The sequence below is a fragment of the Dryas octopetala genome, chromosome 3, assembly GCF_963921425.1.
Source record: "Dryas octopetala chromosome 3, drDryOcto1.1, whole genome shotgun sequence".
NCBI classification, from domain to species: Eukaryota; Viridiplantae; Streptophyta; class Magnoliopsida; order Rosales; family Rosaceae; genus Dryas; species Dryas octopetala.
Genome location: NC_141368.1, coordinates 17,552,851 through 17,576,555, shown reverse-complemented (window position 1 = coordinate 17,576,555; position 23,705 = coordinate 17,552,851). Strand labels below are relative to the sequence as shown.

The 23,705-nt window shown below is 35.9% G+C and overlaps 1 protein-coding gene and 1 long non-coding RNA gene across 3 annotated transcripts; one reads left to right on the top strand and one right to left on the bottom strand.

Moving 5' to 3' along the window:
- Positions 1-994: 994 nt before the first annotated feature.
- Positions 995-18,706, bottom strand: GYRA (DNA GYRASE A). The gene is made up of 27 exons (XM_086237323.1): positions 18,163-18,706; positions 17,961-18,030; positions 17,816-17,881; positions 17,510-17,611; positions 16,752-16,796; positions 16,563-16,661; positions 16,369-16,455; positions 14,584-14,654; positions 13,865-13,973; positions 13,697-13,759; positions 13,085-13,150; positions 12,860-12,948; positions 11,264-11,312; positions 10,005-10,091; positions 9,512-9,605; positions 8,216-8,286; positions 8,037-8,126; positions 6,947-7,072; positions 6,653-6,810; positions 5,028-5,109; positions 4,765-4,929; positions 4,098-4,199; positions 2,693-2,829; positions 1,843-1,963; positions 1,688-1,742; positions 1,502-1,601; positions 995-1,293 (listed from the first exon to the last, which is right to left on the bottom strand). The coding sequence occupies exons 1-27, from the start codon at positions 18,597-18,599 to the stop codon at positions 1,179-1,181; spliced, it is 2,856 nt and encodes a 951-aa protein (XP_086093449.1). The 5' UTR covers positions 18,600-18,706; the 3' UTR covers positions 995-1,178.
- Positions 18,707-21,051: 2,345 nt separating this feature from the next.
- On the top strand, positions 21,052-23,705 carry LOC147291472 (uncharacterized). 2 transcript variants are annotated; one of them, XR_015121503.1, is made up of 4 exons: positions 21,052-21,288; positions 21,749-21,860; positions 22,752-22,874; positions 23,671-23,705. It is a non-coding gene; the product is annotated as an uncharacterized LOC147291472 (long non-coding RNA). The 2 variants fall into 2 exon arrangements; XR_015121502.1 differs by lacking the exon at positions 21,052-21,288 and having other exon boundaries at positions 21,612-21,860.

Below are 23,705 nucleotides of genomic sequence, written 5' to 3'. Positions count from 1 at the left end.
GTCTATGACTGTAGGCTCTACAAGACCTTGTAGCACTTGTCCTGTCATCACTAAAAATTACCTATATGCTGAGGAAATTTGGATCACGTATGGTGCAAATAATAACAGCAATTACCTATATGGTCAAAGGAGATTGATGGGTAGTAAACCCAATAATCACAACAAACTTACCGAGAGACCAAAGTTAGCAAGACCATTAACTCCTTGTGGTTAGGCCAAGTAGTGAGGGTAGGTGGGGTAAGGGTTATGATTAAAATATGTCCAAAATTCGATTCCCACAAATGTAAACAAAAACCAAAAAAAAAAAAAAAAGGTTAGCAAGACTATTCACAACAAACTTCTTTCACTCGCGAGCAAAGTGTCAAATAATCTTATGAGGGGGGTGCAGTAGGAAAAGAGAAATTAGGTTCAAACAATTGCATGTTCCTCTGTCGCCAAACATACCAGCAACTCAAACGCCATCAAACTAATTGAAACGTGTGCTTGGATATTCATCATAATATGATTCATTGGATTTTTGAAGGTGTGCAGCCGGATCATAAACTAATGGTTTTTGAGTGTTAAAGGCCAACTGTCTCTTAAACAAGTGCCACTTTCATATGTTGAAGACCAAAATGATTTTCTCCTATTCTTTCCCTAATTTTCTCTTCTTTTTTTTCAATGTTCAAATTTTAACCATTCATGTTCATTCAAACAGAATTTACTCCTGCCACCAAAAAATAAAAAAGGATTTACTGATCCATTTTTTTATTTGATAACTCTAATACAACATTAAGATAAACAAAAAAACACATAAACAAAACCCCAGTCAAGAACACAATAAAGAAAAAGAAAATGAGAAATTGGTCTAGAGAGCAGGGTCACTCCTTGGACATGAGAGCGGAGAAGGCTTGCAAATTGGGATTTAAGTGTAAAAGTATTTTCAGAATTGTGGCATGCAGAAAATGGCACTCTGGTGCAGTTGCAATCTTTTTCATCAGATTTGACTCCCCAATTCAGGCCCATGGAATCTTAAAATTACCAATATTGATATACATAAAATTTGACAATTCTCAAAAAGGGGCAGAATAATTTAAGAGCAACTGTGTAACAAAAATACATGTTTTCACCTTCAATGTATATCTACCATATATGTACAAGTGGCCTTGAAATGCACTGAGCAATAAATTTGTGTACAGTTAGCCTTGTACGGCAGCTTCAACCTCTAGCAAAGGCTCCTCCTCGTCTGTTGCTGAGATTAATGATGCAGACTGAATCTTTCCAGCATAATCAAGCCGCATCAAGATAACTCCCCTGGAAAGATGTATATTCAAAGAAAATATATCATCACAATATCAACCACCAACCACTACATGAGATGATAAGGATCTGTCCATTATACATGAAAATCATACTGTTCCATCGTAGTACATAGTTGACAGAGAATTATGTGTGTGTGTGTGTGTTACAACTACCCCGACATATTTCAGAATACAAAGGAAATACCCCAGTTCAAATTTACCTTGCATAGCGAGACTGTATTGAAATGTCCCGAACCTTTATTCTGTTGACTGTACCACTTTGACTTACAAGTACCACTTGTTCATCACTTTCTCCATCCTCTGTTAATTCAAATAAAATTAACCAAATTAAGGACAAAGCTCATAGACATCAGAAATCAGCCTCAAATTAGTTTATGTAACATCACCTGCCAACGAGAATCCAACCACAAAAACTGCTGCCAAGCGATCCTCTGTGGAGAACTGAAAAAGGAGCAGTGAAAAAGGCATAAGCCCACAACCTTGGAAAAAGAACAGATTATTAAAGCTTTCAACCAAGAATTTTATGTTATGATAAGCATACCTTGTAGCCTATCAGACCAACTCTGTTTAATCGGGATGAGTGGAATCTGCTCAAAGGAACACGCTTTCCATATCCACTCTCGGACACAAACAACAACCATGGGCCATTCACACCTCTAGCACTGCGGCACAATTAACAAACACAAAATGTAAGGCAAATCTATCAGACTACATTGGGGTAGGAGAATAAATTCAACTGTCTCAAATTTCGAATAACTAGGGCCCACTAGATCCAAGGCCAATTTCTTTTAGGTTATAATGATTATATCATTGGTTACAACTTGCAGCTTTAACCCATTGTATTTTCGACTTCCCTTTAGCCTTTCTTGTTTGTTCATTTTTAATGAATTGACTCTTAGTAATTAGCCCACTAGTAGCCAGTAGGTCTTTAGTGCAAATAGTTGAATCATCTCAAGCAACTCTCCCTCAAGTTCTTGGCTATTCCACCCCTCACCTAAATTAATTTAATTCTTATTCTCTCTCCTCCAATTCGGCTCGTCCATCATAAATCCACTTTCTACATACAGATGCCTGAATGTCATTTTAATTTGTCCAGCATTTTGTCAACAAAGTATAGTTGACCCAATGCGCTTCAAACTTGAACGAGCTCCTAAGCATTGGGCAGCCTGAGACTATGCTAGCTTTTCCTTTTTCTTCCTTCTCCCTTATCCTAATAAATGAGATGCCATTCCGATTGGGCAAAAGTAACCCAAACATCCGACCAAAACACTTCTATTGATAGGTTTTGGTTGCTCAAGCTAACCAGTACCCCTGAAGTCCATGTTGATGCTAATCAAAGGTTAGAGTTAATAACAACTAGAAAAAATCCATTATATTGTAAAAGAAGTTACGAGCTATTGGGAGCTGCTGACACCCTCTCCAAATCTTTCCACATAGCTCCTGGTATAATGTCCACGCTTGCCATCTTATCCCCTTGTTTAAGTCTCATGGCCACTGAACCCCTAGTGTTTCTCCCTAGTGCTCGAATCTGGTACATAACAAAGATGAACATGAAATGGTGTAAATTAGTCGTATAAATATCCTTCAGGTAAATTCTATATCAATGTTCGCCAGCAATATAGCACCAGAAAACAAAATTTGAGTTCTCTTAGCAGAATTCTGTAAAATGACCAAGGATAGAAACAACACGAGTAGTACTAGTCTCTACCAGAATGATGATATTTTTACAGGAAATCAATTCTGTGAACCAAACAACCCCTAAAGGGTGCAAAAGTGCATGGAAGATACAAGATGATCCCACGGAAGAGACACAATAAGGAGTAAATAAACAAGAAAAATGGGAGAAGAAAATTTCAGGAAAATAGGTAGCCACAACAACTGCAATCTTGGAAACATGAACTTTAAATTGTCTGTCAAATGATTATTGTTACTTCCTTTAAGAGGGTCCACATAAGACACATAGGGACAAATTTTCCATGCATTTAACCAACAGTTCAGACACATTTCATACCACTATTTCGAACTAAGCAATGATGGCACAGAACTTGGAATCACTTGTGTATTCCAATATAAAGAGAAAATAGGATACAAAAGCTATTCACAAAATTATAATACTGATAAAACAACAAAACCCAAGTTGCACTGCTATAAACATTACAGAAAGTATGGTTTAGATAGAAGATAATCTCGATGCAGATGCATCCAAAAAACGATCATACAGACATTGATGAAAAAGTGGGTGCTTGGATCTCCTGAAAGTGGAATTGGCATATGTATGACTCAAATGAGTCAGCCTGAAACTGTTTACACCATACTTGCCTAGTAATTCTGAAAGAATTTTAAATATCACACATATATAATATATATATATATCCTCATATTTCTTCCCTTTTTTCCCTTTTGATAGGATTGTGCAATGTGATGAATCCAACCTAACATAGATAAAATTTGGGACACATGCTACAACCAGAAAGATACTAACTTAACATTCCCTTATCAAACCCAAACTTTACTTATTAATCTAAACTAGCCATGTTATTACCCTTACTAGACCACCTTATGGAAAAATCACTGTTGTGTACTCTTTCATGACTAAAACTCATGTTTTAAGGCAACATTGATGAGAACCAAATTCTGGATTTAAAGAAAATAAGACAAACGGTGTTCTTCCATTGCTCATGAATAGCTACTGTAAACTTAAACAACAACAAAATAAATAAATAAATAATGAAAATGTAATTACATGTTTAAACTGCATACAATGTATGAATGAGAAAGAAAGTGTTGTAAACTTACAATACCAGAGGAACTTAAGATAACCATTCCATTCTGAGAAGCCATCGCTACAAGGTCATCATTTGTGCAGCAACGGACCCATTTTAGCTCATCACCAGGAACCTATCACATCAATGATGAGCTGTGAGCCAAAAGGGTATTTTGAGCTGTTGAGCATTCAGTTCATCGCTTTGAGCAAGGGAAAGAAAGCTAAGACTATGGGGATGTTCAGTGATGGTAATTTTCTGGGTTATTTGAATGGAACGTTATAGATACCTGGCCGAAAAAAAGAAACAGTGGAACATAATAGAAAGATTTTTGAGAATTACAATGGGGTTGGGGTGGATGAACTCTGGGATCAAGTCAGATTCTGGTCAGCCTTGTGTGCTTCTGTCACAGGGGATTTTAGAGAGATTTTTTTTTCAAACATTAAGCTGGATTGACTGGCTGTGGTGCAGTAATGTATGTTGCTATGTTTTCTGTGAGTCTGGTTGTTTTGGTGTCTTGTTGTATCTATTTTTCTTTTTGGAACTAAACAGTGGATTCCTTATCCATGTGTAATTTTGTACCAAAACAAAAAAATATATATATATTTTTCTTTTCAGAAAACAAAAATGATGAGCTGTGAGCCAAAGGAGAATTTTATGCATGAGGCAATACAAGACTAAAGTAGAGAAAGAGAACGAACCAATTGAATTGCTATGATTCCTGTTGACCTGATAGACGAAAAAGAACTCAACGAGACCTTCTTGATGTAGCCATTCACTGTTAGCATAAGTAAAAACTGATCTGCAGAAAACTCACTCACTGGAATAATAGATGTAATTCTCTCGCCATCTGACAAAGATAAGATCTGGCTCCAGTGCAAAAAAAAATACGAATTTTAAGCAATCGTTTAAATGAATTGCAAACAAAGAGAGATTGACTAGTAACAGATTAAAGGTAAATTACCTGAACCAGTGGTGTACCAGCAGCTGTCCGGGTGCATTCAGGAATTTTATATGCACGAGCTGAGTACACTATTCCTTTATCACTGCAAAAGTAACAGTTTCAAGTCATCCATCACCAAAAATTAACTGCATGATATGCAAGGCAAGTTACAGGTACAAAATAGATAAAAATCAAAAAAATTAAATTGGATTAGATGACCATGTTAAAACAGGAACCACATGCAAAATTAATTGAAGTTCATTCACTAACAAAAGTACAACAGAAAGCTCCTAAAAACTGAGTAACTTTCAATAGGCAAGCCATAAGGTGTGACTCTGGGAACTAGATTTGCATTGTCTTTTAGGAGGTCATCAAATGCAAATATCTATCAAGGAAAGATTTCAGCCAAGGGAAACCCTTTATCAGCACCAGTAAAAGAAACTAACAAATTACGGGATGCGCATCTAAATTTATGGATTTTTATATGATGATTTATCAATATGTTTCAGCCACTTGATATTTCTTGGGATTCAACAAAAGTGAGTTATAGCTGCAAGGGGACAAGTTGCAATTCTGAGGATAAACATTCATGTTTTCAGCTTCTATATCCTATTCCTATGTAAACATACTGAACAACTAGATGAATAGAGACATGCTAAGATGCCCTGATACATATCATATCACCATATGAGGAGGAACTACAACAGATTTTTTTTTTTTTTTTTTTAAAAAAAGGGATAAAAGAACAACTTATGACACTCAAGAGAAGCATACTTTATTACTGATATTCAAACCAGGTGGGAAACTAAAGCAAATACAGTGTAAGAGTAGTGAAGTGCAAGACAACAGTTTTGAGGAGAAAATTATCATGAGGAGAATTTTTTTTATTTTCTATTTAAAAAAAAAATCTGGTTAAAGGGAAATTATAAGAAGACAAGACATTTCAAAACCAGGTTCTCTTATATTGAACAGGATAGAATCCAAGCTAAAGACACAGGCATGTCTCAAAATCTTGATTCAAGCACCACCCAGCTCAGTTCTAACTCTAACTAACTGGAATATAACATGAAACTATAGAGAATGATACACAAAATACCTCATAACAACCTATTGCAATGATTTATATGTTTTATGAAACATATTGTGTGGGCTGCGATGAAAGAATATGACGTACCATAAATTGAAAAACAATCCATGGGGTGAGAAAGACCAAGTAGCTTAAGGATGAGCATATAGGAGACAAGTGGAAATTTAGGAAGAAACGCAAGCATTTTCTATTCCAATTTTTTTTTTTAGCAAAGAAATAAAGAGGCAAGATCATTCATGTCCATGATTCTTAACTTACTACATGGTGGCAGTAAAGAAAGTTTTCACTTGGCATGACAGGGGGCATAGGGCCTTATAGGACCAATCTTTGGACATTATCCTAATAATAAGGACAAAAGCATTGGTTCTACTTCGCCAAATCCCCCATAAGCATAGGCAAGTATAAAATTTAAATCTTGCAACTTCAGCATGAAAAAGCCCTAGACCCACCACATGATGAATCCTCCAAGACATGTTGACAGTTCCAAATGTTTCAGATTAATTCTTCCAATCAAGAGATAAAAGAAACTTTACATGAGAAACCCAGAAGAGAGATGTACCTGAAGTATAGAACATGATCGTGGGCGTGACAAACAATAAAGTCCGACATTGCATCGTTAACCCTCAATTTCCCAACAGATTTACCAATGGTTCCTCGATTTTGAAGGTTAAAGGTGTTAGGTTTCATCCGCTTAACATACCCCTTTTCACTGAAGGCCTAAAAATAATATGCACAGAAAATTTGAAGAAAGATCAGTTCTTAGAAACTGATAAAGAATTGTATGCATATATTTTCTTCATTGGAAAAAAAGGAGGGAAATAAAATTCCATGAAAAATAAGATAAAGGCAATACCAAAAGCATTTCTTCATTTGGAATAACATCTATGTCATCAAGTTGACCACCATCATTGTCCTCCAGCACTGAACGCCTTGGATTGGAGAACTTGCTTTTCAACTCATTTGCTTCTTGTTCAATCAACTAATCAGATATAAAAAATATATATATATTATTTTTTTAAAAAAAAGGCATTATAGTCAATTTTAGCTATGGAACAGTTTTATGATATTGGAGACAATTCAAATATCTTGCCTATAAATTATAGGATAGTCAGCTAACGAACATTTAAAATTTGTTTTTAAACAAGTAGGTTAAGAATATATATCAATAGGATACTCATATTACGAGCATCAAAATATAATTTCTAACAAGGGTGGATTAAAGATAACTAGAAGTTAATATGATGATGCAAAAACATCCTATACACCAAGTATTTTTCAGATCAGGTTTAAATAAGCTTAATATTCAAATCCCACTCCCAACTCAATTAAATGTGTTGTAGACTGCCTGAACAGGAGAGTGGCGCAAGAGGCTCCTGATTAACCTGATCAGTTGTGCATTTTTTAAATTAATATACATACACGGGGTCACAATGAAAAAATAATTAAGGATTACAAAACAGAATCTTAAAATTTTCGGCAAAATTAGTAACATAGAGGACTTAACAATATAAAATACATACATGTAGAATTCACTAGATACATTTCAAATTTTGGGCAAAAATATAGAAACAAGTTCAATACGTATATCTTTGATATAACGTGTGATTAAAAGTCTAAAACAAGACCATATATATATATTGCTTATATTAGATCAAAATTTTATATCGAAATCATAAAATTGTTAAGAAAATAAACAACTGAAAGAAGTTAAAAACCATACTTAATAGAATATACACACACCAATGCATGTAAATGGAATGAATAAATGGTGATGCATGCGGCTTTTGTTAGTAAATAGACCAATGCATGTAAGTCACGGTTAATTAAAACACAGGCAACTAATTATCAGAATCATAATAATAATCTGATTTTTTTTAAAAGAAGCATAATATAAATGGACCTCTACAGTGTTATTCATATACAGCTTACTCAGACTAATATACCTGTAATATGTGTTTCTTGTTTGACAAGAGTTCTTCTAATTTTGAAATTTGTTGCTTCAATGATTCACTTTCATTGACAAACTTTTTCCTCTGCACAATAAGGAGAATAGGATCTTCATAAAAAAATTATGACCAAAAGTCTCTCATCAATACATTTTAATGGCATGATTATTATGCACCTCAAGAAGGGTAAGTCTCCTTAAGCTAATGTCTAATATGGCTTCAGCTTGTTTCTCAGAAAGATTAAACTCTGTACAGAAGAATGAGAAGAAATATTAGTAATGTTAACCATGTCTACTGCTGAAAACAGCCACCACAAATAATTAAATGATACAATGAAAAACTAAAAAATAATATTCACCATTGGAAATAAGGAAAGACACAAAACAGAAAGGTGCAAGTTAAGGAATCTTGCAACTAGAGTTATATAAGGCTTCACAAATTATTATGAATGGAAGTTAGGTTTCATCAGTTGTAAACTTTAATCTCAGTTGTAAACTTTAATCCAATGGATGGAGGGACCCAATAATTTATATGTTGGAATGCAAGGCTTTGAATACCCAAAGTGGTTCTTATATTCCCAACAGTTACAAATTAGAAATTTGATAATTTATACCTTTGGTTTGCATTTTCATTTATCAGATACAACCCAAAAGCCTCTTGAAGTTCAAGGAAGAGGAAGGCCAAGTATAAACAGCAAAGGCACATGCTAATGAAACTAATGACATAGAAGAGAAGATGCAACTGACTCGGGAGGAAAAATAAAAATTTCCGTAAAGGTTATCAGCAAGTAGCAGCTACAAACTCATGATGGCAGAGATAAGTATATTGTGAAATTAATTTTAAAGGACTTTCTATTAAGAATAATAAAAGGAGAGCAAGTAGACAGGAAACATTAAAGGACTATTTTGCTAAAAGTAGAGAAGCAGATCTTTAATCACAGTTGGTAACGATAAGAAACACATTTAAGAAAATGCAAGATTTCCATTGACCATAACATTCATTAAGGACTAAAAAAGATTGTTGAAAGAAAAAGAAAATATCAGGGTTATGGACAACATAAGTATAAAAAGTCTGTATTTTAAATCTAATAGATTTCCACATTTTAAAGAAAACAAATGCCAGATCACAGAGATCAAAGGAATTTAAAAAACAAAATTGAAAACATGATTACATTATATTAGAACTCTTGGGTATTCCAAAAAGAGCCTCACTAAATGAGGCATTAACAAAACCATACCCCTAAAGAAACAAGTTCGAAAAAAGAACAGCTTATATAAGGGTTCTGATTAATGAAAGTGAAGCCATCAGTGTCACTAAACTTCTTCTTTTTTTCCCTGTCGAAGTGTCATTAAACTTCATTTGCATTAAACCCCAAAGAAGTGCCAAAAGTTGTTGACATCAGCTCTTTTGCAGAATAACTTATCTATTTAAGTTAAGGAAAAGAAAAAACTTAAAAACATAGGGGAGCTCACCATTCCTCAGACTAGATGATGCCATCGCATTGCTCGAAGCTTCCCTTATTAGGCGAATTACTCCATCTAAATTATCAAGGCCCACAACGATACCCTATGTAAATAATAACATACATATTAACTGTGAGTCTATTCCAAAGTCAACAAAGGAATATGATCAAATTTATGAAGTATTTGGACAGCCCAAGTTAGCCATTAATTATTGAAAAGGTTTTACAAACTTCAATGGACCACCGCAATCTGTAGCGTGGCGCCATAAATATAAATATAGGAAAATAAATTCACAATAACACAGCAGTACATAAAGAACAGCTAGAATAATTGCAAATGCAATGTGACAAAGAGTGAAGTCTTCTCAAGCTCTCACCAGTGGTTTAGAGCAGACGTGAACACACATACATGGAAGTCCAAAAACCTCTATTATAGAGGCTCTACATAATCATTTCCTAGGACAATTTAAGAAAATACTTCTTTGGAAATAACAGAACCATACCTCAACAATATGTCTTCTATCCTGTGCCTGTGAAAGTTTGAACTTAGCACGTCTCTCAATCACAGAGCATCTAAAGTCTAAGAATGCCTGTGAACATTTAATAACAAAGGTAATTATTGAGTGCAGCTTCACCATCTAGAACAATAAGAACCTTGTAACAAGACAAGTACCAATATCGTAAAGCTTCATATCATAATATCAGCGTGACAATGAATGTGAACATATTAAGCATGGGTACTTAAGAGTGATAAACCAAATATTTACCATTCACTGTATGCTTAAAATCCTAAAAGAACAAAATAAGATAAAAAATAGTAACCAGGTAGATTTGAGATGTGACAAATTTATCCAAGATCTGAAGCCATTCAATGTCCCAACAGAGTTATATAAAAGCCCAGTAAAAACATTACTCATCAAATCAGATCTAAATTTGCCAATGAACATTTTGATGACTCGACAAACTTTTATAGTTAACAGCGCAGGGAAAAACAAAAGGCCAATAGAGTGTAAGCCTGGAGGCCCAAGAATCTGACCTAATTAACCCTATTTGCTGCATGCAGGAAAACATAAATCCCAAGGCTACGGACTCTGTTTCTTTTCAACAGAAAATAGTTTCATGGAAAATTCCCTGATCTTTGTTTGAATGGAAAACTTTTCTAAGACGCAAGCATTTCCTTATTTTTTGACAAGAAATGTGTTCTTAAGGCAATAATATTTAAATTAATGGTGAACGAGCATTCCCTCAAAAACAAAAAAACACAAAAAACCAAGAAAAATCAACTAGAGTTGGGGAAACAACTAAGAACTCATAAAATAGCAGCAGTCCAATCAGCATGAATAAAAAAATGATTTCTTAATGAAAAAGAAAAGGGGGAACGGGGAAGCTTTGCCAGCAATAAAAACATATTCTAGAAATGATTTTTCTACAATATATCCAAAAAAAAGAAACTAAGTTCTTCTGCAGAGAAAATTTCCAAGAAAACTTTTCCTCAAATGTTCAATTTTCTTTTGAAATAAATGAAGCCAAAAAGTCTAGTCATATACATGTCTTGTTCCAACTCCATTTTCTTGCACCACTCTTAACATATCTCATAAAGTGTTAAACATTGTAAGCATATAAGCAAGAAAGAAACACATATACATCACCACACAAGAACATTTATAGTAAGCATATATAATTACTTATGTATATGCAGGAGTGAGTGAGTGGGTGGGTGGGTTGTACAAATATATTGGAGGGATGAAACTTAAGTAGTCACCTGCAGCAATTCCTTTAGACCCATCTGTTTAGGTTGTCCATTAAGAATACTGTAAATAGACAAAATACCAAATGAAAATCCAAGAGAAGCATTGTGATGCATCATCTGAAGAAGGAAATTTAATCAATAAAATACAGTATAACTCAATAACAGAAAAAATCAGGATTTAGTAACAGTAAAATCATTTAGAGATGTCTTTCCCAGGACCCTGAGTTGAGCACCTAACCACAATATTAGAGTTCCATCCATTAGCATGTAGCCCATATTGCTTTTGTTGATAATATGCCAAAGAGAATCTATTTCCAACAAAAACCGCCACAACCACTTCCCAAGAAGAGCCAAATTTCATTTTACCAAATTGCCAAACCACCCTTCTTTCAAGAACAAGAGACTACTCCCACCTTACCAACCACCTGATCTCCTTTACCTTCTTCAATTCCCTCCCACAAAAAACTCTCATTAGTTTCTCAATCTTTTAGCCACTTCTTTTGGAATTTCTAAAAAGAGATAGGTAGTAGGTTGTGCACTACTTAAAAATCAATTCAATAAATGTGAGCCCACTAAATCTTGATAGAAAAGCTTTCGTCTGTCCTTCAATTCTAATTTCTATTTTCTCCACAATTGGATCCCAAAAAGTCACAGCTTGTGAAGTTCCAACTAATCGAAGACCTAAATATTTCATGGACCAGCTTCCCAATTTACAGTGCAATCTACCAGCCAAACCCTCCATCTTGTGTACTTATCCCAACAACTAAACTCTTAGATCATTAAACTTTCAAACCTGATATTGGACAAAAAAACTCAATAACTGTAATTGAATTGAAGAATTTCTGATCACCCAGAATGAAAGAAAATTGCATCATTTGAAAATTTCAAATGTGCTACCATCATCCCTTCCCAACCAATTGGGAGTCCATGCACTAGCTGAATATCCCTTGCTCTATCTACCAGCGAGGTCTAAGTATCAATAACCAAGGTAAATGAGAAAGACAATAATGGGTCCCCTTGACGCACCAAATGTACCTTTGGGCCGCCCATTATCATTATTAGAAAACTAGCAGAAATTAAACACCCTTTGATCCATTCCCTCCATTTTCTCCAAATCATTAAGTCACACTGAATCTTTTCTTTTTGGAATAAGGCAGAAGTATGTCTCGTTGGTTATTGCATTATCACCCCATTCTTGTGGAACTCCTCAAAGACTTTCATCAAACCTTCATGATATCCCAGCAATGTTGAAATAAAGCCAATGAGAAACCATCGGGCCCCGGACCCTTACACCAACCGGGCTTTGTTTCCAGCTTTTACCTCAATTTTGTTATTTTGATATCCTTACCAATGGCAATAGACTAATTTCACTTTCTATATAAAATCAGTGCACATGCAGGAGGTCTAACTATGTTATCTTGGTTCCTTAAAGTCACAACATTCAAACAAAGTTATCACTTTCAAGGCCAAAATTCAAGTTCCAATTTTAGCTCAAAAGGTAAGCTAGAGAAGGAATAGAGAGAAAAAGTTATATAGACCAGTGAAGAAAAAATGCCAGCATCGTGAATCTCTACCCATATCTGGAATACTGAGAAGGATATAACTCACCCCACCATGTTGCAGCTAAAACTGGATTGAAGAGATGTGAGACGATACAGATTATTTAGAACAATTGATGGGTCAGATCCTCGCTTGAGCTGAAAAAGGATGAAAATAGATTATTATCCGATCACAAACCCTATTATAATTAAATTTTCCATAGTATGTGAATTATTATTAGTATTTATAAGCTACAAAGTACTCAGAGGAGCACAGCATTAAAGATTTCCATACCTCAATGACTATACGCATTCCAGAGCGATCACTTTCATCCCTAATATCACTTATGCCATCTAGGATCTGAAGAAAAAAAATACAAAGGGAAAAGGGGAGGAAGAAAACAACAAAAAAGAAGATAACAATTAACAACAATGTATTTTCTTGGTAACTAATTAACAACAATGTATGACCTTATTAATGTATTAAATTGAATGTGAGTGATAGAGAAGTAACAAGTGCAATACATCAACAAACGCAAACATGGTGACAAGTTTATTTTTTGGTCAGAACATGGTGACAAGTTTGGGATTTGAGAGATGGTAAGTATAAGTTTAATTAACCAAATATAATTTGGGAAGAACATAAACAGAGACAAGCAGTATCATAAGAGGTCAAGATGATAACATCAAATAAGTTAAATGAATACAGTGGAACATTTTGGATTTAATAATCAAATTTTAAATTAGAATTATAACACTAACAAATGCATTTGAAGAGATGAGTACATTGGAACATTTCGGATTTAGATAATCAAATGACCAAAAAAAAAAAACCAATTATCAAACTACTTTTAATGAGAATTCCAAACAAGCACTTTTTAATGGACCATTTATTACTTGACATCACCTTATTTTCCACAAGTTCGGCTATCTTCTGCACAAGAGCTGATTTGTTGGTTTGGTAAGGGATCTGATTCATTCACAAAGCATAAAATCACTAACAAATTAACTAGTAGATGAGAATCTAAGAATGAATGCATATTTAATGCAAACTAAACAGGAAGACCAAGATCACCTCATTTATGATAACTGCACTTCGCTTTGTTTTAGAATCAAGCAATTCAATATCAGTTTTGCCTCTGACCACAATACGTCCTCGCCCAGTTCGATATGCCTCTAAGATGCTTGAAGAAATAAACATATGACAAAACATCATTGATTACACAAGAATAAAGCTATATAGATAATAGAGAGAGAGAGAGAGAGAGAGAGAGAGAGAGAGAGTGGAATGGGGATGGTCTACGTAATGTGTGTGAATGTTCTCACCCACATGCACACATATATCAGGAGGAAGCAACCAGCAAAAGCAAAAGGGATAGTCCTACATAACTCTCATCATTTGTGTTGTTATCTTCAACCCCACATTCCCACTATGTATAATATTTTACCTTATCTCTGCCTTATGCTCAAGTTTCTTGACATTTTTACTTATTAAGAAAAAATAGATAAATTTCCTATCAAAAAGGGGGAAAAAATTAAAAAATAACAGCCAATACAAACATAGCAGTATACCCCATGAAAATAGCAGCAGGCATGTACATAACACACATCACCACTACCAATCATCACATTATAGGCATCCCCCTTTTGCTTTTAAAACGTTACAAGTTATAAAAACTGGTAAAACCCAAGGAAGGAAAGGACTACTAAAAGGAGGGGCTGTCCAAATCTTTGTCTAAGCTTGCCAAAATGAACAATGTTTCTGATTGCAAAGAAGTTTCTAGTTTAACTTACCCAATGTTGCCCATAATCAGTCCGCCTGTTGGAAAATCAGGTCCTGGCATGTATTCGAGCAATTCTTGTAGCTACCACAGGGAAGAAAAATGTTAAGAACTCAGAAGGAAAAACGAAATAAAATAAAGAAAACACAAAAACATAGTAAAGTTCTTTTGAGTTCACTCGAGGGTTCAAAATATGCCCAATTGTACCTCATATCTATGGAGAAAAAAGATGGCAATGGTACAGTAATAACTCATACAGTTATAACGCTACAGTGAAGTCCTGCCTACGACTGTGATTCCTTCTGAAGTTTGGTCATGGCCAATGAAATACTTGGGGCTTCCCTTGGGGGTAACCCTAGAGCAAGTAATTTTTGGTATCTGGTGGTGGAAAAGGTTGAGAAGAGGTTAGAGGGTGAAAAGGGCATTTGTATCAAGAGGAAGGAGATTAACTTTGATTCAAGCGGTGATAGGGAGTCTTCCGACTTATTACTTGTCTTTGTTCAATATTCAGGCAAAAAGGAGCATCTTGTAAGGTTGGATTTGGTGTCTCAAACTAGAGAGAGAGAAGGTTTGGGTGTGGGAGATCTGGTGTTGAGATATAAGGCTTTATTGAGCAAATAGTTATGGAGTTTTCCATTAGAACGGGGGTTGTTGTAGAATGCTGTTACCAGGAGTAAATGTGAGATTCAAGGGAATGTGTGGGATGCAAAACCAGCTCTTAGAGGGTCAAGTCGCAGTCCTTTGGTTGGATAATTTTCTACAGTGTTGTCAGCTGATAGTTGGAAAGGGAGTCCTCTTTAAAAAATTTATTTCCCTGACTGTTTTTGCTATCAAGGTATCTCAGTGCAACTATTGACAGGTTTGTCGTTGACAACCTTTATCAGGTGAATAGGGATTTAGGCTTTAGAAGAAATTTAAATGATTCTGAGGTTGGGATTGTCTTCACTGTTGCCTCTCTGGAAAGGGTTAGATTGACTAATGCACTCAAGATTCGAGGAAATGGAGACTAGAGTCATCAGGATCTTTTTCTTACAAACCTTTTCTTAGAAATTTTGTGATATTGATGCTATTCCTGAACTTCACCCAGCGGAATTTGCAAAGCCAAAGCCCTTTCTAAAGTAAAGGTTCTAGCTTGAATTTTGGCTCATTCAAGGGTAAATACTTGCGATTTGCTCAAAGGAGAAGACCTAATTGAAGTTTATCTCCTCATTGGTGCGATTTGCTGATCATGTTTTTGTACATTGTCCAGTAACTATCAGATTATGGCAGAATTTGCCTAGGAATGCCAGGGTGAGCTGGGTGATTTCAGCAGATTGCTATTCATTGCTAAGCGAAAAACATGTTATGTTTGGCAGTGGGATGAAGGGTAAAGTCTGGTGGGGGTACAGTGTTTTTGGCTGTATTGGGGATCATTTAAATGGAGAGGAATAGAAGAATTTTTTAGGACTAAAAAGGGGGCAGGGGTGAAGGAACTTTGTCAAAGAGTTAGATTCTGGTCTTCTCTGTGGGTGTCTATATGAGTTGAATTTAAGGATTCAGCTCTTTCTTCTATTCTTTTAGACTGGAAGGCAGTTGTTTCTTAGATTTGGTTTAGCCTAGGTTATCTTAGAGTTGTGAGTCTGCAGACCATAATGTTGTATTATGAACAACCATAATGTTGTATTATGAACAACCATAATGAACCAATACAAAAGAACTTGCATTATTCAAAAGAGAACCATTTTAAATATACCTGACCATGAACATTTAGAAAGACAAGATAAAAATAATAATAATAATAAAAGTTCTCACCACTTACCGTAGCTTCTGGATTATGAATCAACACACTAAGAACATCTACCAATTCCCCAAGATTATGCGGAGGAATGTTGGTCGCCATGCCAACCTGAAAATAATTTTACCTATCATATGTGGATAGAAGATCAACAATAATTGAAGAACAAGAACAAAACAGTGGCAGCAGCTTTTGCTAATGAAATCTAAGAAAAATACCGCAATCCCAGAAGAACCATTTAATAATAAAGTTGGAAGCCTAGCAGGTAAAAGTGATGGCTCTTTTTGTGAATTATCAAAGTTTGGAATAAAATCAACCTGCAACAAGTGAAGCACGTTATGCACAAACATATTAATGATACAAGAATGATAACTTTATGACTACATAACGTAATGAACAGCTCTGACTGTGTCTTGTTCTAAATCCGCCAGTAACATTGCTTCTGTCAGACCCTGCAAAATTAAAGCATATATATATAATTATTACTAAAGATGAATAGCTTCCTTAAAAACAGAATGTAAATTGCGAGAAAAGGACTGATTGAACTATTAATGCACCATAGAATGTCTGCATTCACCTACCACAGTATCATGTAATTAAAATTTAAATGTAATAGACAGCAACAAGAGATTTTTTAGGGTCAGAACTATATAAACAATATATATATATATATTCATGACCTAGGAATTTCATATTAATAGTTACTATTAATTATTGCAGGAAAGCAATGATGATGATACATTTGCTTGGGCAACCAGCTATGTGGAACATAGGCTTAGAAAAGAGTTGTCCCTGCTAAAAAAATGTTTCAGAATAATGGTTCCCCTACACTCCTCAGATATGTGTCCAGACTCCAGCACACTGCAACATGCTCATACTCTTCCAACGTGCAATGGGCATGGAGTAGAAAATCTCTTTTACCTTTTTGAACACTAAACAAATACTTAAAGAAATAATTATGATTGACATGCACAATGAGAGAGAGAATGAGAGAGAGAGAGAGAAGTTGACATGCACAATGAGAGAGAGAGAGAGAAAGAAGTTGACCCGTTTTTGGAATAGAAATGTATAGTAAATATCTTAACATTGATCTCCAGATGTTAACTACTAAGAATAGCATGTCGAACCCATATGATGTTCAAGGTAAATAAATATCTGAACATACATCCAATCTGCACTCTGTGTAACGCATGGCAGCTGGAGGATCAGCATCAACTGAACCGAAATTCCCATGCCCTTGGATTAGTGGGAACCGTAAGGAGAAATCCTGTAAAATTTAAGATTTAAAGCAGTAAGAAGAACAGATTAAGTAAATAACTAATCATTAATTAGATCAAAACAAACATTAAAAAAAAAATGAAAAAGCAAATGCACTAGAGGCTACTAAATATTCTTTATAAATTTACTAGCTTTTACCGCATTACTTTTCTTATGAATTTACTTATTCATTAATAGAAAATGTTGTAGTTACCTGAGCCATTCGCACCAAGGAATCATACACAGCATTGTCTCCATGGGGATGAAATTTTCCTAGAACCTGCATTTAAACATTATATATCCTAAGCGTAAATACTGGGGATTCAAATAAAGGAAGCAAAACGTCTCAAACTATTAACCTCTCCAACAACTCTAGCACATTTCTTGTATGGTTTTCGCGACGAAAGACCCAATTCATGCATTGCAAACCTGTAGTTCGAGAAAGAATTCAAAATAAGAATCATACAGCCAACTAATGGGTATTTCATAGGGTTCTTAATTCTTTATCTTCCCTTCAACTTTTCTCAGGAACCAAACAATGTATAAGCAAACGTCACTCACAGAATACGACGGTGCACCGGCTTCAAACCATCGCGAACGTCCGGTAGCGCCCGACCGAGAAGGACAGACATTGCATAGGCCATGTAAGCATCAGTGGCCTCCTTGTGGAGCTCAGTACGCACGATTCTCTCGCTACTTCCGTTTGCGTCCTCCTTGACCAGCAGGCTCCCATTCGCATCTTGCCCCTCGCCGCCTCGGTACTCACTTTCGGGGTCGTCCCTGAGACTCGCTTTGGTTGAGTGGAGTTGCTGGGTCCGGGTTCGGGAGGATGTTGAGAGGTAGCGGAGCTCCGAGACGTTGAGTCGGAGCTTGGAGAACCGGGTCTGGTTAAGCGGAGCAGCAGCAAGGCGGTAGCGGAGGATAGAGGAAGACAAGCGGAGACCGGAAGATAAGGCCATACTGGTAGAAGGGGGGTGAGGGGAAACTGAGGGTTTCATAGAGATATGGAAAACGGTGACATTTGGCTTTTTGAGGGCTTTAGGTTCAGCTGGAATCGGCTAAAACCCTAGGCCTGTTGGGGTTGCTTTTGGAATTTGGAGGGTTCTTGCGCGCCAAGACGTGGGTTTTGGATTAGAAATGGAAGCAGCACGTGACTTTTAAAGAGGGTTTGCACACCTTCTTCTTTTTTTCTTTTTTTTTTCTTTTTGCACACCCTTTTGTAAAAAAAATCAAAAATCAAAAATTAAAGGAAAAGACACACTCACTCCTCACCCAACACACCCCTTACTCTCCGACAAAAAAAAAAAAAAAAAAACACACCCCTAAAAAAAAAAAAAACACACCCGACTTCCTCCCTCCCCTCTACCAAGTCCCAACCCCGACCCAGCCCACCACATTCCCCTCCACCCAGCTTGACCTCCTCTCTCCCCTCCACCAAGCCTCAGCCCCGTCGCACCCTCCCTCCAGCCCCGACCCAGCCCGACCTCCTCCCTCCCCTCCACCAAGCCCTAGCCCCGTCGCACCCTCCCTTCAGCCCCGACCCAGCCCACCTCCTTCCCCTCCACCCAGCCCGACCTCCTCCCTCCCCTCCACCCAGCCCTGGCCCCATCGCATCCCCTCCCACCCAACCCCGTCGCACCCTTCCTCTAGCCTCGACCCACCCAGCCCACCTCCCTCTAGGTTCGACGGATGTATGCTGAATGGTTTGTGGGTGTTCGGCGTCTGCGGGTGGCTGCCGAATGGTTTGTGGGTGTTCGGCGGGTGGCTGTCGAATGGTTTGTGAGTGTTCGGTGGGTGGCTGCCAAAGGAAACTCAAATTTTCGGCAAACCAGTGCCGAACGAAGGAGAAAGCAGATAGAGAAAGGGAGGGATGGAGGGAGGAAAAAAGAGGAGGAGGTTGGGGGTGAAGTCGGGTGCTGCTTGTGGTGGTCTTCGGCAACTCAAATTTTCGACAAACCAATGTCGAACGAAGGAGAAAGCAGAGAGAGAAAAGGAGGGAGGGAGGAGAGAAGAGGAGGAGGTTGAGGGTGAGGTCGGGTGCTGCTTGTGGTGGTCAGGTGAAGGAGGGAGGGAGGGAGGGGGCTGGGTGGGTGGGTCGAGTGACGAAAGGGCTGCTGAGGGAGGGCTGCGTGGGTGGGTGTGGTCGGGTGAGGGAGATGAAGGGGGGTGTCTGTGGCTGGGTGTCTGTGTTTTTTTTTTTTTTTTGTCTATTGATGGGGTGTGCAAAAGAGAAAAAATGAAGTTAGAGTATGTTGGGTGAGAGGTGAGTGTGTCTTTTTCTTTGATTTTTGATTTTTTTTTTTTTTACAAAAGGGTGTGCAAAAAAAAAAAAAAAAAAAGGTGTGCAAATAGCAGCCCTCCTTTTAAAACTCATGTCTGTTTTGATATTGCTGTGAGAAAAAACAGTTGTGAAGTAAAGTCAGCTATAAAGTAAAACAGTTGAGTGTTTGGTAAACTATGTTTTCAAGAGTGCTGTAAGTGCAAAATGTTATTATAAAAATGTTGTGACTGTGTATAATTACTAAAATAGACATGAAGCTAAAAGTGCATTTCACTTATTTGTTTAGTAAAAATAAAATGTTTTTTTTACTTGTTTTTGAAATTTTTGACTACAAATTTTTATTAGCATTAATTTTCTAAGAACAACATTATTAAATAAGTATGCCTATTATTTTTTTAGGTATATTATAATTTTAATCGTATAAATAAAATATCATAATTAATTATTACAATATAAAATATAACTAACAATGGACATATTTTTTAATTTAAAATAAACAAATAAAAATTATAGAAATCAATGAGGGTATTATGGGTAAAATAAAATATTCATTGTTGCTGCGAGTCACTGCAGCTTTCAAAAGCACTTAAAAACCTGCTTTCTGTTTTTTTTTTTTTGAGAGTTGAGAATTGTGGAGAAAAACAGTTTTTTATTTTTTTACCAAACATCAAAACTGCTATAGGTGATTGAGAATTGTCATCTACAGCAGCTTTTGGGTTCTTCACCGCAATCCCAAACGGGGTCTTAGTCGGAAACATTTAATTAGGGATGGACAAAAATACCAAAAAATCAAGTTTCGAACAAAACCAAACCGACCGAATTGGTTTGGTTGTTTTTATTTTTCGGTTAACAAATTGAACCAAACTAACATGAGTGGTTCAATTTTGGTTTTCAATAATGAATTTTTCAGTTTTAATAAGTGTTCAAAATATTGGCCTATATTTTGAAATATTGCTATTTGGAGTCAGCAGATAGGGGGTGAAGCCACTACAACAAAAGAGGGCTATAATAGCATTGAATTATAACATTTTCTCAAAAGTGCTATTATATTTAATATAGTTGTAGCATTATTTTTAAAAACGCTATGGGTACATGATGGGCTGGGCTCTTTTGTTTTATGTTTTTTTTCTTTTCAATGTCTAAAGGAAAATAGATCGAGAAGTCTCCTCTCCTCACTTTCTCACCCTTTTGTGGTCACTGTCTCTCTCCCTAGCAACCATCTCTCCCTCGCCAGATCCTCTCTCTCGCAGCCCTCTCGTCACCCTATCGCCATCATCACGTCCTCTCGTCACCCTCTCGCCACTGTTGCTACCCTCTCGCCATCGATTTGTCGTGGGTCTCGAGTTGCAGCGTCGTCCACCGGAGATTTTCAAAAAGGTTGGGGTTTCTCTAGAAAGTAACGAAAGGTGATTTTTTCGTTCTTATTGTTTCTCTGTTTCTTTTGTGTAAATTTCGACCTAATTGTTATGGTTTTTCCGATTCTGTGTTTTGTGCCCATCGATTTTTGGGTTTGCTAGTTTGATCGTTGTTTACTTCACAAAGAAATTTGGGGCTTTTCTGTAAAATTTTTAAACTTTTAGACAGTTGGTGATTTTAATGTATGGGTTTTAGTCAAATTTATTTCTCTTGAAGTGATCCGTAGAGAAGCCCTACCATTTTTATGGGTTGGGTTGGGCAATTTTGATTTTGATTTTTTCTTGGATTTGCTGCTTTTTATATTGCATTTTGTGATTAAGTGCATAATGAGATTTGCTACTATATTTCATTTTTCTTGGATGTTGATGAAATTTGAAATGAAGTGAGAAATAGCAATTTAGCATCTATTGAGATAAAATGAGAGAGGATTGACTTTGTTGGAAACTGCAGACAAAATGATAACCCTTTGTGAAAGCTTCCTTCTTTACTCATTTGCTTATTTATACTTGTACCGGGAATTGGAAAGCTCACCCATTGGAGGCTGCTGGTAAACAACACCAAGGTCTCTCTCTCTCTTTCTCTCTTATAGTATATATGTGATGTTAGTGTAGTAATTGTGTATCTTAATTTAGTCTAGGTGCTGTATGAATTAAAGAAATTGAATAAATATGTTTGGGTATGCTTTTCTGCGAATTCTGAAGTCAGCATATTAAAATTTCAAGATAAATTTTGGGCAAATAACAAATGAACAATAAAAGGGGATTTGGATAATCCTGATATGTTTTTCTACTTATTTGTGATAAGTCAAATGAGGTCTAAGAGATGAGAAGTGAAGGGCAGCTGGAAATAACTCTTAGACTAGTAGTTAATTAGACCAAAGATTGGCTACTACAGAGTATTAGTTTAGAACTAACAACTAATAGAGGAGGTGGCTAAGGCCAATTTGCCCCAACCCCTCCTTCCAGTTTCGAATCCTACTATCACAAAAAAATAAAAAAATAAAAAAAATCTTAATTTATTATTTGCACACCATCTATTTCTCTCTCCAGAAAAAGTGATAGAAAAGAAGAAGAAACTAGATTCTTACAAATATTAATTATTAGATTAATCATCTAAGTAGCTTAAGCAATAATTATTAGATTGCCAAATAAAGGAATGTTTGTTTTATACTATGCAAATTATGAAGTGAAACTGGCAGGTAGCTTAAATTCTTGCGCCAACTTGCTTCTTGAAATAAGGTATTAAGTACTTTATGCATAAGGCTTGTCACCTCTACTTATTTATTTGTGTGTCCTCAAATGATTGAGTTATTTATTCATGCTATACACTAAGAAGGAAAAATTGAACTTGTATATATTGCTGCTTTGTTATTTGCATTTGCATTTGTATTTGCATTATTAGTCTGGTGGAAATGCCAAAGTTGATAGAAAATAAAATCTTTGGTTAAATCTAGTTGATGGATGATCCTCGATCATGGGAGAAGAAATTGGGATGGAAGTGGTGGCAAAAACCATGTTATTGAACGCTATAAGGAGATAAATTTGAGGACACTTTGCACCTGATGTTGAAAGAGAAGGTAATGTTTCCTTATGTATCTATGCAATTACTTAGTCTATTTGTAGTCATGTCACTACTACAAAAAATTTAATAGTGTTCCCTCTATGTTTGTTCTCTGTTAACCTACACCAAGGTCAAAGTCTATTCTAAATTCAAATGTATATCTTTTTTTTTTATTATGTCTATTTGGTCTAAGTTTGATGTCTAACTGCTAAAAGCTAACAATTAAATTAGGCTTGGTCTGAGTTTAATGGAAGGTTGAACTATAATACTGACATGATGAGTATAAGATGATGGATGTTTGGTCAACTGCTTCTACTTTATTAGGCTTATGTTTATTTCAAACACAAGCACTATAATATTCTAGTGATATTCTGTATTAACATTAGAATTGATTATCTTTACATATTACTGTTGCTGAATCATCCTAAACTGCACTGTTAAACCTGAGGAAACAAAAGAAAGTCTTCAATATGATCTTTCACTAGAAAACTTGCGTGGAAGTTTAGGAATGGGAATCAAAACCAAGTTGAAGATGATCTTTCAAGATAGGTGAAGTATATGTTGTATTGCTTGGCTATTGCCTTGCCATTTATGACTTTAAAGTGCATCTTTTTCATGAAAAATCTAAAAGAATGAGTTTTTTTGCCTACTGTGTAGAGTATATTAAAATTAATTATAGCCATTGTTTAGTTGGTGAATCTGGTATATGAAATTGTTACTCGGCAAGATTTTATAAGTTTAAGAAATATTATATTTTGCTTATATTAAGGTTTTGGCTAAACTTAGAAATGATTGGACTTTCTTTTTGGCAGTTTGGAGGCACTTGGATATTGGATATTTTCTTTTT

Excerpts from the sequence above, each read along its gene's own strand:
- GYRA (XM_086237323.1), bottom strand. The coding sequence starts at position 18,599 with ATGAAACCCTCAGTTTCCCCTCACCCCCCTTCTACCAGTATGGCCTTA. Across the intron at positions 13,760-13,864 it reads GTGCAGTTATCATAAATGAG|ATCCCTTACCAAACCAACAA; the intron begins GTGATCTTGGTC and ends TGAATGAATCAG. Across the intron at positions 10,092-11,263 it reads GTCTAAAGGAATTGCTGCAG|GCATTCTTAGACTTTAGATG; the intron begins GTGACTACTTAA and ends AAATGTTCACAG.